At 37.1% G+C, this 15,385-nt stretch overlaps 1 protein-coding gene across 2 annotated transcripts; it reads left to right on the forward strand.

Moving 5' to 3' along the window:
• The first annotated feature begins 6,679 nt into the window (after nt 1–6,679).
• LOC125205993 lies at nt 6,680–14,090 on the forward strand. 2 transcript variants are annotated; one of them, XM_048105239.1, is made up of 22 exons: nt 6,680–7,594; nt 8,861–8,932; nt 9,047–9,251; nt 9,393–9,492; nt 9,692–9,787; nt 9,888–9,980; nt 10,098–10,241; nt 10,326–10,421; nt 10,508–10,589; nt 10,664–10,723; nt 10,798–10,850; nt 10,945–11,111; nt 11,408–11,437; nt 11,516–11,621; nt 11,713–11,770; nt 11,846–11,902; nt 11,980–12,225; nt 12,649–12,713; nt 12,843–12,899; nt 12,982–13,075; nt 13,397–13,537; nt 13,615–14,090. In XM_048105239.1, the coding sequence occupies exons 1-22, from the start codon at nt 6,935–6,937 to the stop codon at nt 13,762–13,764; spliced, it is 2,832 nt and encodes a 943-aa protein (XP_047961196.1). In that variant the 5' UTR covers nt 6,680–6,934; the 3' UTR covers nt 13,765–14,090. The 2 variants fall into 2 exon arrangements, with proteins under 2 accessions (XP_047961196.1, XP_047961195.1); XM_048105238.1 differs by having other exon boundaries at nt 11,408–11,621.
• The last annotated feature ends 1,295 nt before the right edge of the window (nt 14,091–15,385 follow it).

A 15,385-nucleotide genomic window follows, 5' to 3' on the forward strand; every position in this document is an offset into this window, starting at 1 on the left:
TCCAGAAGTCCTCCTCCATTTTGAGGAGAAGGATGTACTCCGCGATCAGCCGGTTGGTACGAGTTCTGTTGGTGGCAGAGGGATCCTCCTCGTACTCCTTCTGGGCCACCGCGATGTCCTCCTCAGCTCTTTGCAGGTTGGCGAAGAGGTTACCAAACGTGTCTTTGTTCCACCTTTTGAGTGTGTGTTTCAGCCAGCTCAATTTAATTTGAAGGCCTAGAAGACCAGATGCCCTTGTCTCTTGGCTCCATGAGTCTTGGACAATTCGCTGGAACCCCTAATGTCGAGTCCACATATTTTGGAATCGAAAGGCTCTCCCACCACTTCGGGGTTCGCTGGGGGAATGCATCCTTGGCTTCAAGGTGTTACCTCCTTTGCAAAAAAGAGCTCCAGGGGAGACTGAGGAAAAATATAATACCAGAATGCTTGGAAGGCAAGGGAAACAAATCTAGGACAAGGCAAGGGAAACAAATCTAGGACAAAAGGAATGTGGCAGGTCCAACGTATGCAATGCAAAGAATTTGGTCATAGGGAATCATCAGCGAAATGTGTTTTTAATGGAACAAAGAAAATGTAATTACTTGGAGTTGCATCTTACTCTTTATTTTATTATATCAATCTTATTTTTGTTTTATTTACTTGAGTTGTAGGAAGAGTTGTACAAATGGACGACCTTTAGGTGGGATGCATGCCAAAGGCAGGGGGCAGTTGAAGAACCAATGAGATACGAAGAATTAACTGTGTATAATATGTAGAATGAAGCCGACTGTTTTTTATATACTGACATTAGTATAAAAAAATTTCAGCCTAGTAAATTGCCGCATAGAGGTAGTGGAAAAGCATAAACCTAGAAGAAATACATTAAAAATATGTGCGAAGAAGAAGCTCCCTCCAAGGAAGCCAATTTAGTGATCATGTATTTTGAGGAATTATGCTTTTGAAGAAAAAGTTCATTGATGATCTATACTTTTGTGGAAGTATTTTGTGAAACTATAATTTTGTGGAAGTGTTTTGTGTAACTGTGATTTTTTTGAAGTATTTTGTGAAACTATGCTTTTTTGAATTCATTATTTTTTTGGAAGAAATCGTGGAAGAAGAGTTTTTGTAGTTGTTCTTCTATATGAACATGTTTGTTTTTGGATTTTTTAGAAAAAAAGTACTTGTAAGTAGATAAAGGTTTCTTGATTGCACATGATTAAAAACTAGCCACTTTTTCACTTAATAGCATAGCTTGTTAGTTAAAAGTGATTGATAAATGGTCTTGAACACAATTATTATTTAAAGTGATTAAGGAATTGTTCACGTAAATATATGGAAAAGAAGAAAAAAATTGTTTGATAAATCCTTTTTAGGAACGGCTGGATCTCTAATTTTTTTTATAGAATTTAGGTAAAAATTTGAAGGGGGTAATTTAGGCAATTAATAAATAGTTAGAGGGAATTAATATTAAAAAGGAACATAAATAAGATAAAATATCAGAAATCCCTTATTCTGAAGAATACGCATGCCTCGATCCCAAATTACGAAAGGTCAGCGAATTGAATCCCTAATTACGAAAGGTCAGCGAACCTTATTTAGAAATTTCTCAAATTGTTAATACATGTAATATACAAATTCCCAAATAACAAATTATCATAATATTAAAGCACAAGTTTCATGATGATACAAAATGTTCGTTTATACAAAATCCAGCTATGAGAAATATTTAAAAGTGAAAAAAATACATACTTAATATGAAATTCAAATTGGAAGGAACTTTAAACAGCAGGACATCGACGAACGACCGATTCCAGTTGGGATTTCACAGGGGCGCTACAAAACAAATTTTATCGAACGAGAGAAGAATTGTTTAGGGTTTTAACTTTTAACTTTTAACTTTTAATCTACTTTTTTATTATTATTTATTACTCCCTCCGTCCCCGATTAAGAGTCACACTTTGACCGGACACGGATTTTAAGAAATGTAAAGAAAAGTTGGTTGAAAAAGTTAGTAGAATGTGGGACCCACTAATTTATATTGGTTTTATAATAAAATGTGAGTGAAGTGTGTTAGTGGAATGTGAGGCCTATTTACCATTTATGCTAAAAATGAAGTGTGACTCTTAATTGGGGACGGACCGAAATGGAAAAGTGTGACTCTTAATCGGGGACGGAGGGAGTATTATTATTATTATTGTTATTATTATTATTATTATTATATTATTATATTATTATTATTATTATTATTATTATTTCTATTTACAAGTAAACATAAATTATTTAGGCACTTTAAAAGACTTCAACTTTAAATGATGTAAAATTTAAAAGTTTTTCTCCGATAATAAGTGAAGAGTTATCATTTTTTGAAAATATTAATGTGTAAGCACTTTTGACTTTGAGATACTTATATTTAAAATAATGGTTAGACACTTTATTGACTTTGAGATCTTATAACTAATAGTGACAATGATTAAAATAGACTTTGACAAAATTTGGAAGTAAATTTCAATTTCTTTTATTATTAATTAAAAATAAAATTGAATTTAATTTTGGTTCCGATAAACAATCGGTCATAGTTCCAGAACTTGAGGATTAGATCCATTAGTCTAGGAAACTACCAGATTGCATCTAGACACCAAGCGTGTTAGCCAATTTATACGCGATGCACTATTTTTTTAGCACTACAACTATTTGCACAAGACAGAAATAGTATAGCTAAAGGGTAAGCACATGGATATCGAACACAGAGAATACAGTCACACATTGATTACCAAATACTAGGCTTCTATCACTATTTGGTCACACAATTTGGAGTTTGATTTAACTAAGAAAACTAGTAAATGAAAGCAAGTAAACAAAAACAGTAAAAGATCACAGTTAACTTGGTTTGAAAAAGCAGATGAATCAAGAGAATTATAGGGACGTGCTTTCACAGTTATGGTTTATATAAGACACAACTTACAACACCCTAGCATAGATCATGCTTAACTGGAACTAGTCACATAAGTATTGTCTATGCGGCACAAAGTATGTTTCACACTAAGGTCGTCAATGTTAGATTAGGAACACCAAAAAACACAAAAGACTCATATTATTCTCACTATCAATTAAAAGTAGTACCATTTTAAGGGGCATTAATTGTAATGTTAACTAAGTTATTCTAACATGCAAATCCTCTCTCGATTACTTTGCAAGTCAATAAATCATCACAAGAAATGTGTCACTCAAACATGAAGCATTATCCTCTACTTTGAAATACAGCAAGCAACGAACAAAATGGATATTAAATAAATAGGAACTGTATAAACCAAAATTGTTACTAACACATCCCTAGAATCCTACAAATTTAGTTATTCATAGACAAATTTGAAGAGAAAACATAAAAACAAGAAAGATGAAACCAGGTAGAGTCTTCTAGTCTTTTAATCTTCACTCCAAGCTTCAAACTCCAAGCAAGAACAATGGAAGAATTTTATGTGGAGGGATTAGGGTTGGAGAAAGTGGGAGGAGCCTCGGAGGCTCCCCAACTTTGGAGGCAGTGAATAGTTTTAATTATGAGTTAGTTTATGGAGTATTTATAGGCTTGAAAAAGGTTTGGAGAGGGTAATTTTCGTGCTCCATAAGTTAAGGAGAAGATTTGGCTTCATACGGTATATTTTGTCTTAATTCCTTGAGTTATTCGGCACTTGACAACATTGTGCGATGTGGGTAGAAAGGCCATAACTTTTTGCAAAGAATTCCGATTGAGATGTTCAAGGTACCATCGTGAAGCTATTTCGAAGACGAAGAAAATGGTATCTGATATTGTATGTGCAGCTGAAGAGCTTAGAAACGTGCAGTGCAGGTGCGGTGTGATATATGTCACTCGATCTAACAGGTCCAGAGGATTCGACTAGACTTCAGAGGCTAGAAGATCATGAAACTATCAGAAAGGGGTCGTTGGATGCACTCTATTTCTTCAAAAACCTCAACCCACTATACTACAACTTAGCACAAGGAAGTAAAGGATCGATCCCACGAGGACGAAGGTGTTACGAAACTGCATTTGAGGATGTTTTGGGAAAAGGGGTTGGCTGCTGCCACGCAATTTTGTGGGTCGAGAACTTAAAACTACTGGGTCTGAGAGATAGAAAAACTTTACTCTACCTACTGGGTCTAAGAAACGAGAGCGTACGGAACATGCATGACTTAGAGAAATGAGATATTTTAAAGTTCTAAAACAACTGGAGTAAACTTAACTAGACAGACTATCCTAATTTGGACAGACAAGCATAAAGCGAAAAATAAAGACAAATTTCCTTAAACTACCAGTCTGGAAAAGCATGCAGAAAAGTAAAAAGACAGAGCGGATCGTACTGACAGGCTCTAGGGGACAATGCAGAAAAGTAAAGTACATGTTGAAAAGTGCTGACATAAAGCAGATCTGGTTCTAACTACCAACAACTTCATCTTCTTCGGGAATCAAACGAGAATAGCAGATAGAACAGAGTATTAAACACTCTGAAAACAGAGCAAACCTTAGATCTAAACTCAAAACGAGAAATTAAAGCCTAAACTAACAGATCTATGCTACTGGACCTAAAGGATGCAGAAACAGAAAGTAACCAACCATAATCATGCACAACGCAAACAGCAAACACCAAATACGCGAAACTCCAACTCAAATACACCACGTTTCAACAAATCCAGATACCTCCATACGTAAATCCCCAACCTCCATCAACAAACCAACAGATTTCAGCTACAAACATCCAACAATAAACAATAACGAAAGCTAAAAAGCAAGAAATAAACATCAACTCAGCGATATGCAACAGAAACCAACATACACTTCCATAATAAAGAGAAATAGGTTCGAATCCAGTGGATCAAAGTCAGAAACTAGAGTTGCAAAATTTAAAACCAACGAGTACTAAACGAAAACAAGTAAAGATTGTTTCTTCGCCTTCACAAGGCGGTGTTACACAGCAGCAAAATAACGATAACAAGAACCACGGTGGCCAGAATCCTCCATCTCCAAGTGCGCAGCAGACGAAATGAGAAATTTGAAGTATGGAACTAAAGCATGGAACGAAAGCTAGAGCTAAGAAAGTGTAGAAGTGGTTGTCTTGTTCTTCAAGGTTGAGCTCCTTATATATGTGAGGCTCTGATCCCTAGGGTATCCCTCTGGTGATTTTACGCTCTTGCCCTTGAGTAAGACTTCTTTAAAATAATCTGCTCTCGCTCAATTCTGCTCCTATCGCCAACTTTTGATTCTCCCAGGTCCGAACGACGACTTCCGATTTTTACTTCAATTCCATCTCTTTTACATCTGCCAGGTCCGGTAACAGCAACTCCTAGGTCCGGCAGATTTACTACGCACCTGAACTCATAAACGCACATTAGCGCCCCAAATGCACAGAATTTTAACCCTAAACCAATGCATAAAACGAGCCTTATCAGCAACCATTGCCGGTTAATAGAAACTTTTTCAAACACATATCTAATGAAATAGAACCTAACATCTATGGGGGTTTGTTGTATCATGAAAGATTGGATTTTTGCTCAATTGAATGACTGACTGGCTATCAAAATAAACAACATGAACACCTTTAAGAAAATTGAGTTAAGAACGAACTCCCTTCAACCAGATAGACTCCTTCATAACCTCTGTAATGGTTATATACTCTGATACAATAGTGGATAATGCTCCAACATGTTGCAACTGAGTTTCCGACTGATGCAAGATATGCAAAAAATGAACACATAAAGTAGATGCTCAGCGCTAGATGAAAATGCTCTTCTTAATCGGGCGATGTAATTGATTGTAGACGCACTGCGTGAAATCTCTCAAGAAATTAAGAACCTCAAGTCATCTTCCAATACTCATCAGAGTTGTACACCAACACATTACTAGATAGCATTTTCGAGGCTCTTCATAACACCAACATGAATGTTAAAGTAACCATCCAACGATACTCCAATCTAAAAGCGAATGATACGTCGAAGAAGACGGAGGATGATCTCCGAGTGCATAACCTCATGTTGCACGTACTCATTAAGAAGATCGAAAAATATGATTAGTAGGTTTTATTGTATTTTCTATTATGTAATAATTTTATTTTTAGTTTATTAAGTTGTTTTGTGTTATACATTGGCTATTCATTTTTCAATTTTACAATTAAAACAGTTATTAATGTAAATTAATGTAGGAGATATAGGGAAATGGGAATGATGAGATGACAGCGAATTGTGGCATGGCGAGAGAGCATCCTTTGTGGATACTCTTTACAGCTAATTGTGGTCTGGTGAGAGAGCATCCTTCATGGATACTGTTGACAGCGAATTGTGGCCTGGCGAGAGAACATTCTTCATGATACTGTTGACAACGAATTGTGGCCTGGCGATAGAGCATCCTTCATGATACTGTTGACAGCGAATTGTGGACAGTGAATTGTGGCCTGGAGAAAGCATCCTTCATGAATACTCTTGAACCCCTATTAATTATTTTTCTATTTTAAATTTTTTACGGCGGCTGTGAATGAATGAATTTAATTTTCCCAAATAGTTGATGGTGAGTAAATATGTTCATGAGATTTGAGTAAAATAGTATAGAACCGCAGTGAAAAGTAATGTAGAGAGGCCGAAAAGCAATAACTCCAAGTAAGGAACGCAACTCAATTACAGCCTTAACTCAATTTTCCAATGAAAAAAAAAGAAGAATCTCACTGCAATATTTTTTCTTTCTATCTCAACACTTCATAGGGTTTCTCTCTCTAGTTTCTTTTCACACCCACAGAAAAAACAAACTCCTGATAAATAACCCTCTTTTCTCCACTTCTATGCATGCAACTGAATTATCCAACTCGCGCAGATCCATAATCAGAATTGAGTCTTCTCCCTCCGCTTCTGCTGTTTTCGCGATTGGTGAATCATCAATTGCTGAGGATTTGAGGATAGAGGCGGATTAACGGCAATGAAGCCGGAATCGGGTTTGGATACTGAGTATCCGAGTGAGTTCATTAAGCCTGAACCTGGAACCGGTTCAGGAGATCCGAACCGACCCGAATCGAACAGTTCTGGTTGGATGGATCACTGCTATGTTCCTAGAGTGAGGCCTAGTGAGGCGAACGGTTTCGCGGTTTATACGAGGAATAAGAGGTTTAAGAGTAGAAGTATGGATAGAGCGGCTAAAATTGAGGGAGATCCTGTGGTATCAGTTAAAATTGAGGATGTTGTGCGTTTGAAAGATGAATTCGCAGTTAATGGTGGTGATGGATTGAATGTGGTTGAATTTGGGGGTAATTTGGGAGGGGATAGTGAGGGGGAGATGATGGAGATTGAAGTGAAAGAGGAATCTATTCCTTTAGCGGGGAGACGGAGGTTTACGCGCTCTATACTTGCTGACTCTGAAATGGAGAATGGGGATTTAGGTGATCTGAGGGACGCAGTGATTTTGGAGGCAGATGGATTGGTGAGTGAAGAATTGGCGCTGTTGGGAAGTACGAAGACTAGGAAAATGGAGATGAAGATGTCGAAGAAAATACTTATAAAAGGGCGGCCAACAACAGTTAGAGAGCTCTTTGAGACTGGGCTGCTGGAAGGATACCCAGTTTTCTACAATGGTGGCAAGAGGGTATTTCGATCAGCCATATAATGTCTTTTCTTACTAGTACTTCTTTTGCTGTGGTTATACTACATCTGCTGTCACTACTAATTATGATATTAGATGGCCTCTTTTGAATTGCTGTTTCCGTAGTGTTGGTTTAGCTATTTCTTTTTATTGTTTTTGCTCTGCTATTATTGTTGCTGGTCATGTTGTTTTTTTATACTATTTGTAAGTATCATGTCATTCTCGATGTCGCTAATTTATTTAGGAATGTAAAAGATATAGTAATAAAATTGTCTGTGTTATTTAATTTCCCTAATCACTCGGTGATTGTTGACATTAGGCATGTCAGGATGTAATTCCATAGCTTTATATGATCTGCTCTAGCAAATTTAATACTCCTGATGCCAGAAAAGAGTGATATTGGTGGTTTGTGCCTGTGGGTGGGAAGGATCGGGAAGAGAGAGAGATCAGTATCATTGTTACATTTTTGTGTAAATTAGTTGAGCAGCAATTTATATTCCTTCTGCATATAAATATCATTTTGAATTTCAGATGTTACGGAACTCTCCAAGGTTTCCTAATTGGATCCTGCATGTGGTTTGTTACTTGAATCAGCTGTCAATTTCAATTTGGGCCGTTTGCGTATGCTATGTGCTTCATTTTCAACTAGAAAATCCTATGGCAGCAATTTTCTGAGGATTAGATTGCAATGTTGATGATTGGGGATAAGATGGTATGGCTGAGCCAATCATTAGATGCTTGTTACAGCATACTCTTTATCTTCACAGGCAATAGCATGTCATTTAGGATTGTAGTGATTAGTGACTTGGGTTAAAGACTTGATTTAGCTACAGTCATAATGCCATATCATGTATTTCACACCACTTGTTTAGTGTACATAATAAAGGCAAAGGTCACAAGGCTTTGTAGTCTAATTTAGGAATGTTGATACAGTGTTAAAGCCCCTTGAAGATTCCTCTTAGTTTTTCAAAAGTCAACATTTATGTGAAGAAAATACATAGAATAACGTTCAGTTCAACATATTACATGAGTCAGACATCCTCGACACTGGGTGTAATCAGTCATTATTTGCTTAACTTGTTTTTGGTCATATTGAAGGTTTAGGGATAATCTGTCTTAACATTTCCAGTATTTCTATTGTTTTGACACTGTTAGAATGCTAGTAAAATATTAATCTGGCCACCCATGTGATTGTTTCTTATGAAGTTGAGCACCGTCAATATGTAACGCTTCCTTCAGGATACTCAACTGATTATAACATCTTCCCAGGGATTCCCACTACGTGGTACGATAAAAGATGCTGGTATCCTGTGTTCTTGTAGTTTCTGCAAGGGAGCACAGGTGGGTAGTAATCTTGACGTTCTCTTTTGTAGTCAATGCAGTGAATCCAAAATTTTCACCTATTGCATACTGTACATATCACCTGAAGCCAGAATGATTCTCTCAATTGTCCAGGTAGTTCCGCCCTGCCAGTTTGAGATACATGCCTGCAAATCATATAGACGTGCATCACAATATATCTGCTTAGAGAATGGGATGAGCCTCCTGGATGTGGTCAAAGAATGCCGAAAATCATCTGTTAAAACTTTAGAAGAAACAATACAAAACTTCATAGGCCCTATTCCTGTGAAGGAATCTGTCATCTGTAGGAATTGTTCTGGTAAGCAATATGGTTTCTTAATTCTTTTATATTATTTGTTCATATAATTGTACATACATATTGATAGATGTTATGCTTAATTTCTAGTACCTACTGATTTAATCTCTTCTAAATAACATCTTTGATTTTCTTTTTTTACAGGGTCATTTCTTGCGACCTCTGCTGCAAAGGTGGAACTCCTCTGTGATTCTTGCATGGTTATTCTGAATTCAGATTTTGATGCAGAAAGTGTAAAGTCAAGGTGCTATATCCTTACGAGTAATCATTGCTTAAACATTTCTCCCTCAAAAACTCAATTGACTCTGTGAAATATACTCATCGCTATTCTTAATAAACTGTTGAAAACTCTGGAGTGATTGTTGATTTTTGCTGGTCAAAAGTTGCTCATGATCTTGTTATAAAATTTTCCTCTTGATTAACTTTTTTTTGTTCCCGTTCAGGCCTATGGAACCATTATTAGGTTTATCACTTTCTGAAAATGGTGAAGTACATTCCACTCCCTTAAAAAGAGGTCGTCCAGGAAGAAAAATGACAAAGTCTGCATCTGCTTTACTTCTATTGCTTATGATTGTCTTTCCGTATGATTTTCTGAAAAGATAAGAATGAAGGATATGAAATTTGTCCGCTCATTTGCAGGCATTCAGAGCTCAAGGCCTGTGCAAAATCCTCAGCAAAATCCTCATTGCGTGGTGCAACAAAAAAGAAAGGCCAACTAAAGATGACTAAGATGTGGGGCTCTTAGGCTTTTCTTGTTCTCTCTATCATGGGAAATTTTGTGCTCATTAATTGTTTTGTTCTAGAAAAAGTTGCCTATAAGTATTTCCTTGTGTTGTTTGGCATACTCAGGCTGTCACTATCAACTTCTTCACTAAAGTCTCCTGGAAGTGCTATCATGACATATTCCAAATCATTATCTGATCCAACTTCAAATGGCAGTACTTCCTCTCGTGGCTTACTGAGGAACAAGACTACGAGAAAGATACTAAAGAAGTTGGTGCATATAGCTATTAGTTGATGTAATTGATATGAAATTCAGTAAAAGTGTTAATTTAGTTTTTTCTTTTGGTCTTGCAGGTTGTCGAGTACTGCATCACTCTCACAGTCCTCAAAAATTGCATCTCCTCCCCTTTCTGGGAACTCAAAAAGTTCCTCAAAGAAGATAACTAAAAAGTCGTACAGTTAGCTTTGATTTTCACTTGTGCACTTTTACTGCTATTCCTTTGCACATGCTAAACAACTTCGATACAATTTACCAGGGATCAGAGGATGCACAAGCTGGTCTTTGAGAATGATGGATTGCCAGATGGAACTGAAGTTGCTTATTATTCTAATGGAAAGGTGGTTCACCTAAATGTTAACTTTAACGTCGTATTGTGCTATTTCTGCATTTTAACATTCTGGTGCTTTTGTAGAAATTGCGAGATGGCTATAAAATGGGATCAGGAATAATATGCCGCTGCTGCAGCACTTTGGTATGATATTGATCTAGCTTCTGAAATACTTAATTGTTTCAGTGACATTGATTTATCTTCTTTTCAATGAACAGGTTAGCCCATCTCAGTTTGAAGCTCATGCTGGTTGGGCTTCCCGCCGGAAACCGTCAGTCTTACATTTTTCTTTGGATCATCAGTGTATCTTGATCACACTTTTCTGTTTATATAACTCCTCCTGACTAGGTCACATATTTCTGCAGCTATATGTATATCTACACATCTAATGGTGTGTCTCTCCATGAGTTTGCCGTCTCTCTATTAAAAGGGCGCAAGTGTTCTTCAAAAGACAATGATGACTTGTGCATCATCTGTGCAGATGGTGGGAAGCTTGTGCTATGTGATGGCTGTCCGAGAGCCTTTCACAAAGGTGGTTATCTGTATAAGCCTGTTAAGCTGGACAATTTTTGCTTTGGTTTATTGTTAAGTACCTGTCATCCATACGGTGGCCTTATTTTCTAAATACATGTAATCCATCCACAGTTTTTTCTTTTATTCCTTTTAATACTTATTTTGTTCTGCTCTTACTTTTATTTATATTCCTGTACTTTCTTTTGCTTTTCGTTTTTTTATTTACTTATACTTGTTTCTTAAACTATTTTGGGAATTTTATTTCTCATTCCCTTATGAAATAACATCATCTTAATCTATTATGTGCTAATGCAGAATGTGCATCTCTTTCGAGCATACCCCGTGGTAAATGGTATTGCACCTATTGCCAAAACATGTTTCTTCGAGAAAAATTTGTTGAGTGGAATGCCAATGCTGTTGCAGCTGGGAGAGTGTCAGGTATTGATCCAATTGAGCAAATAACAAATCGTTGCATTCGAACTGTCAAGAATCCAGAAGAAGCAGAAGTTATAGCATGCATAATCTGCAGGTAGGAGCCACAAAACACACAGAATGAAGGAACCAAGAAACTAAAATTGCACATATTATATTTGTTGATATTTTGAATTTGTCATTTTCAGAGGCTATGATTTCAGTAAGTCTGGCTTTGGTCCCCGTACTGTTATATTGTGTGATCAGGTAATCTTCATGACTTCTCCTCTAGGTCCTTATGTGGAATATTATATTCTAAATAAGGCTTTCTTTTTTTTCCAGTGTGAAAAGGAATATCATGTTGGCTGTTTGAAAAAATGCAAGTTGGCTGATTTGAAGGTTAGCACTTCAGCAGAAGGATCCTACTATGCTTTAAATAGTTTTACTTGTTTATAATCCTTATACACCTCTTACAGGAACTTCCAAAAGGAAAGTGGTTCTGCTCTGGGAACTGCAAATGGATATATTCTGCTCTGCAGAATGTGCTGAATGCAGGTTCAGAAAGGCTCCCTGATTCCACCTTGGACATTATAAGAGAGAAGTTAACAGGTAAGAATTCAGATTTCGACACTGATCTTGACGTGAGATGGAGGCTTCTAAGTGGGAAAATTGCATCTCGGGAAACCAGAGTGTTGCTATCGCAGGCTGTAGCTATATTTCATGTAAGAGTTTGCACTTTAAGTTGATGCTCATTGTTTTGACGAATATCACAGCTCTGTGAGTAGTTAAGTATTTTGTAGTATATAATTATGCACCTTCTGAGCTGTCATAATCTATATTTTCTTCATGGTAGTCAAGTTGTTATCCCAACTTAAGGAACTATGGAAGATATTGATATATATCCAGAGTTAAGTTGGAATCCAGGTTAATAGATAAGAATTGTTGATGGACTCGTAAAGAAAATCACTCCTGGTAAATGATGTGAGAAATGAATGTTATCATACCACCATAATTTCTTTGAGGAAAAATTTTAATCTCTTGATTAAATGTATGGCTGTTCCTGATCGGTAGTACTTCTTCTCAAGCTCTTAACTTTCACGTGTCAAGTTTTGATTTTTGCAGCTGTTTATTTAATTGTGTTTCAGGAATGTTTTGACCCTATAGTTGATTCAGAAACTGGACGTGATTTCATCCCATCTTTGGTTTATGGGTATGCATTGCTTTGTTTATTTGCCTTCAAGGCATAATTTCGTTCTTGCTTAGAGTTGTTATCAGTATGCTCTGTAGCCATTTGCTTCTACCAGCCTTTTTATGTGCCACTTCTTAATTTATCTGTCAGGAGGAATATAAGGGGTCAAGACTTCAGTGGGATATACTGTGCTATTTTGACTGTGAAGTAAGAACCATATCTACACTTTTATATATTGCAGGAATAGTTAACATATTTTTATGATCAATAAATTATTGCTATCTTTCAGCTCAACTGTTGTATCAGCTGGTATCCTTCGGTTTTTTGGAGAAGAATTTGCTGAACTTCCTTTGGCTGCAACACGCATTGGTCATCAGGGAAAAGTAAGTTGAATCACTCAAATGTTGGTTTCTATAATTTATGTAGCTTTGTGATTTAAAGCAAGTCAGCGGTTGTGCCTAATGGCCTAGCGTATATACCACACATCCCTTGTTGGAAGTTGATTTATATTTCTTCCCATATTCAGTATACCATGCGTCATTCCATCTCTTAGTCTATTTTATTAATCATGGTAGCCCAATCAACTTTTCTTTGAGACACTTGAGCTATCGACTCCATGATGCGGTTTAGAAGATTTTCTGCTGTGTTCATGTGTGGAGAATTTGATATTGTACTTGTACTGATGGAATTAAATGTCTTCGCAGGGATACTTTCAACTACTTTATTCATGCATCGAGAAATTGCTTGCGTTTCTGAATGTTAAAAGATTTGTTCTTCCGGCAACAGATGAGGCAAAGTCAATTTGGACAGAGAAGTTTGGATTTAACAAGATACCGGAAGAGCAGGTATGCAAGTGGCCGAATAGAATTACTGCCAACCTATTTTGACATGGTATCGTTAGTTGATCCTCCGTATGTTGCAGCTTTTGAATTACAGAAAAATCTGTTGGCAAATGATTGGTTTCAAGGGGACATCCATGTTAGAGAAACCAGTGCCTAAATGTAGAATTATCAATCGAGATGAAGCAGAAGCAGAAGCAGAAGCAGATGCAGATGATGTTCCATTGCAGTGATTAAGGAAGCAAAGCCATTTAAGCCATTTTCCTTAGCGGCTTTGTGGGCTGGTGTAAATTGGTATGTTATTTATATTCTTATGGAGTATTGGGAGAATTTAATATGACAATTTTCCTGACTGAAGCGGAAGTTGGTTGTAATGAGTAGATGAGAAGAGAAATGGTTGAATTGTATAAAAAATTGTTTACCTGTAGTTTATTAGACAGGAGGGTGATTGATGTCTTATTCTTATTTTCCCCTTTTCCTGTAAATAAATTGCTATTGGCCGGTGTATCAAGTGATGCTCTGTAATAGAGCAGCAGGGTGTATATCGTTTTTTAGTTAATGTAGTTTTGTACTATCTTGTTTAGACATGATAATTAATGTGATTGTATAAAATGTTGTAATATTACACCTGTAATTTCATCTCGGGATAATTGGCTCAATTATTAATCCCTTCATTCCGAATTGATCTAATAGGTTTTGATGTTTCATGATTTGATGTGTTTCAAGTATATTAAAATGTTTCATTTTTTGCTTAAAACGGAAAAGGTATGCATGTGTATGCTTACTTCAGTTTCTTTTGATTGGGTATTTAATTTACTTGCATTATTATTTGAATGGAAATAGTTAAGTCATATAATCTAATACTTCCTCTATCCCATTGGAAATTAAATTTTTTCCCTTTTCAATTTATCTCATTAAAAATGCAACCTTTCCTAAAATAGAAACGTCTCTATCCCTACTTTTTCATCTCTCATAATTTACTCTCTATTCATTAATTCACAAAACTATACTACATAAAAACTCGTGCTGATTTTCAATATTGCATATTTAATGGGACGGAGAGAGTATTTGTAAATACAAACTGGTAATGAAAGAGAAGCATTAAAATCTAGCCTTAATTTCTTCAACACCATCCTCCATCAACACCATCAAAGCTCTCGTGCCCTTGTTCTCATTTATGTACCTTCCTCCATCAACACCATCAAAGCTCTCTTGATAGCATTCCTTTGCCACGAACACCCCAGCCTTCTCTCCTCTCCAAACGCAACACTTCCCACACTCGCTCCAATTCCAAGCATTTTCCACCACCAATATATTTCTCATTCGTAAACTGGCCCCCCACAAATGGCCATGTCTCTTACGGCACCCCCGCCATGATCCCTTCTAGCGTCGAGTTCCATCCACAGTATGTCAAGAATCCTCCAACCGTAGGGTGTGATAGGATCACGAGTTGTGGCGCCCAACCGCAAATTAAGAAGCCTATGTCTCTAGTCCACAAGCATACCCTCCAACGCAGGAGACGAAGCTCCACCCGAGCCCGAAACGAAAGGCCTATTCGATTCTTCGAGAGCGAGTGCCAGCTCCATTATCGGTCCATGTCGAAGATGAGGAAGCTTGGGGGAGGATGCAGTTGCTCAAACGCGCGGACGACGTCGTTCTGCATCATCTCGAATGCGATGTCGAATTTGTAGCTCGTCTCTAGGGATGGAAGAGACTAGAGAGTCGGGAAAGGGATTTGGATGAGATGGATTTGAAGAGCGGGTGAGATTGATTGGCTGGGGTGGTGATGATGGAAACGGTGAGGAGTTTGGCGATGTCGATGATGGGGCCACCATCGGGAACAACACAAAGTGA

The sequence above is a fragment of the Salvia hispanica genome, chromosome 2 (genome assembly GCF_023119035.1).
Source record: "Salvia hispanica cultivar TCC Black 2014 chromosome 2, UniMelb_Shisp_WGS_1.0, whole genome shotgun sequence".
In the NCBI taxonomy this organism is placed as follows: domain Eukaryota; kingdom Viridiplantae; phylum Streptophyta; class Magnoliopsida; order Lamiales; family Lamiaceae; genus Salvia; species Salvia hispanica.

What these genes read in the sequence shown, in the direction of transcription:
- LOC125205993 (XM_048105238.1), top strand. Translation starts at nt 6,935, where the DNA reads ATGAAGCCGGAATCGGGTTTGGATACTGAGTATCCGAGTGAGTTCATT. An exon ending in TCCGAGAGCCTTTCACAAAG is followed by an intron (nt 11,112 to 11,407) that starts GTGGTTATCTGT and finishes GTGCTAATGCAG; the next exon opens with AATGTGCATCTCTTTCGAGC. An exon ending in TGTGCTATTTTGACTGTGAA is followed by an intron (nt 12,900 to 12,981) that starts GTAAGAACCATA and finishes GCTATCTTTCAG; the next exon opens with CTCAACTGTTGTATCAGCTG.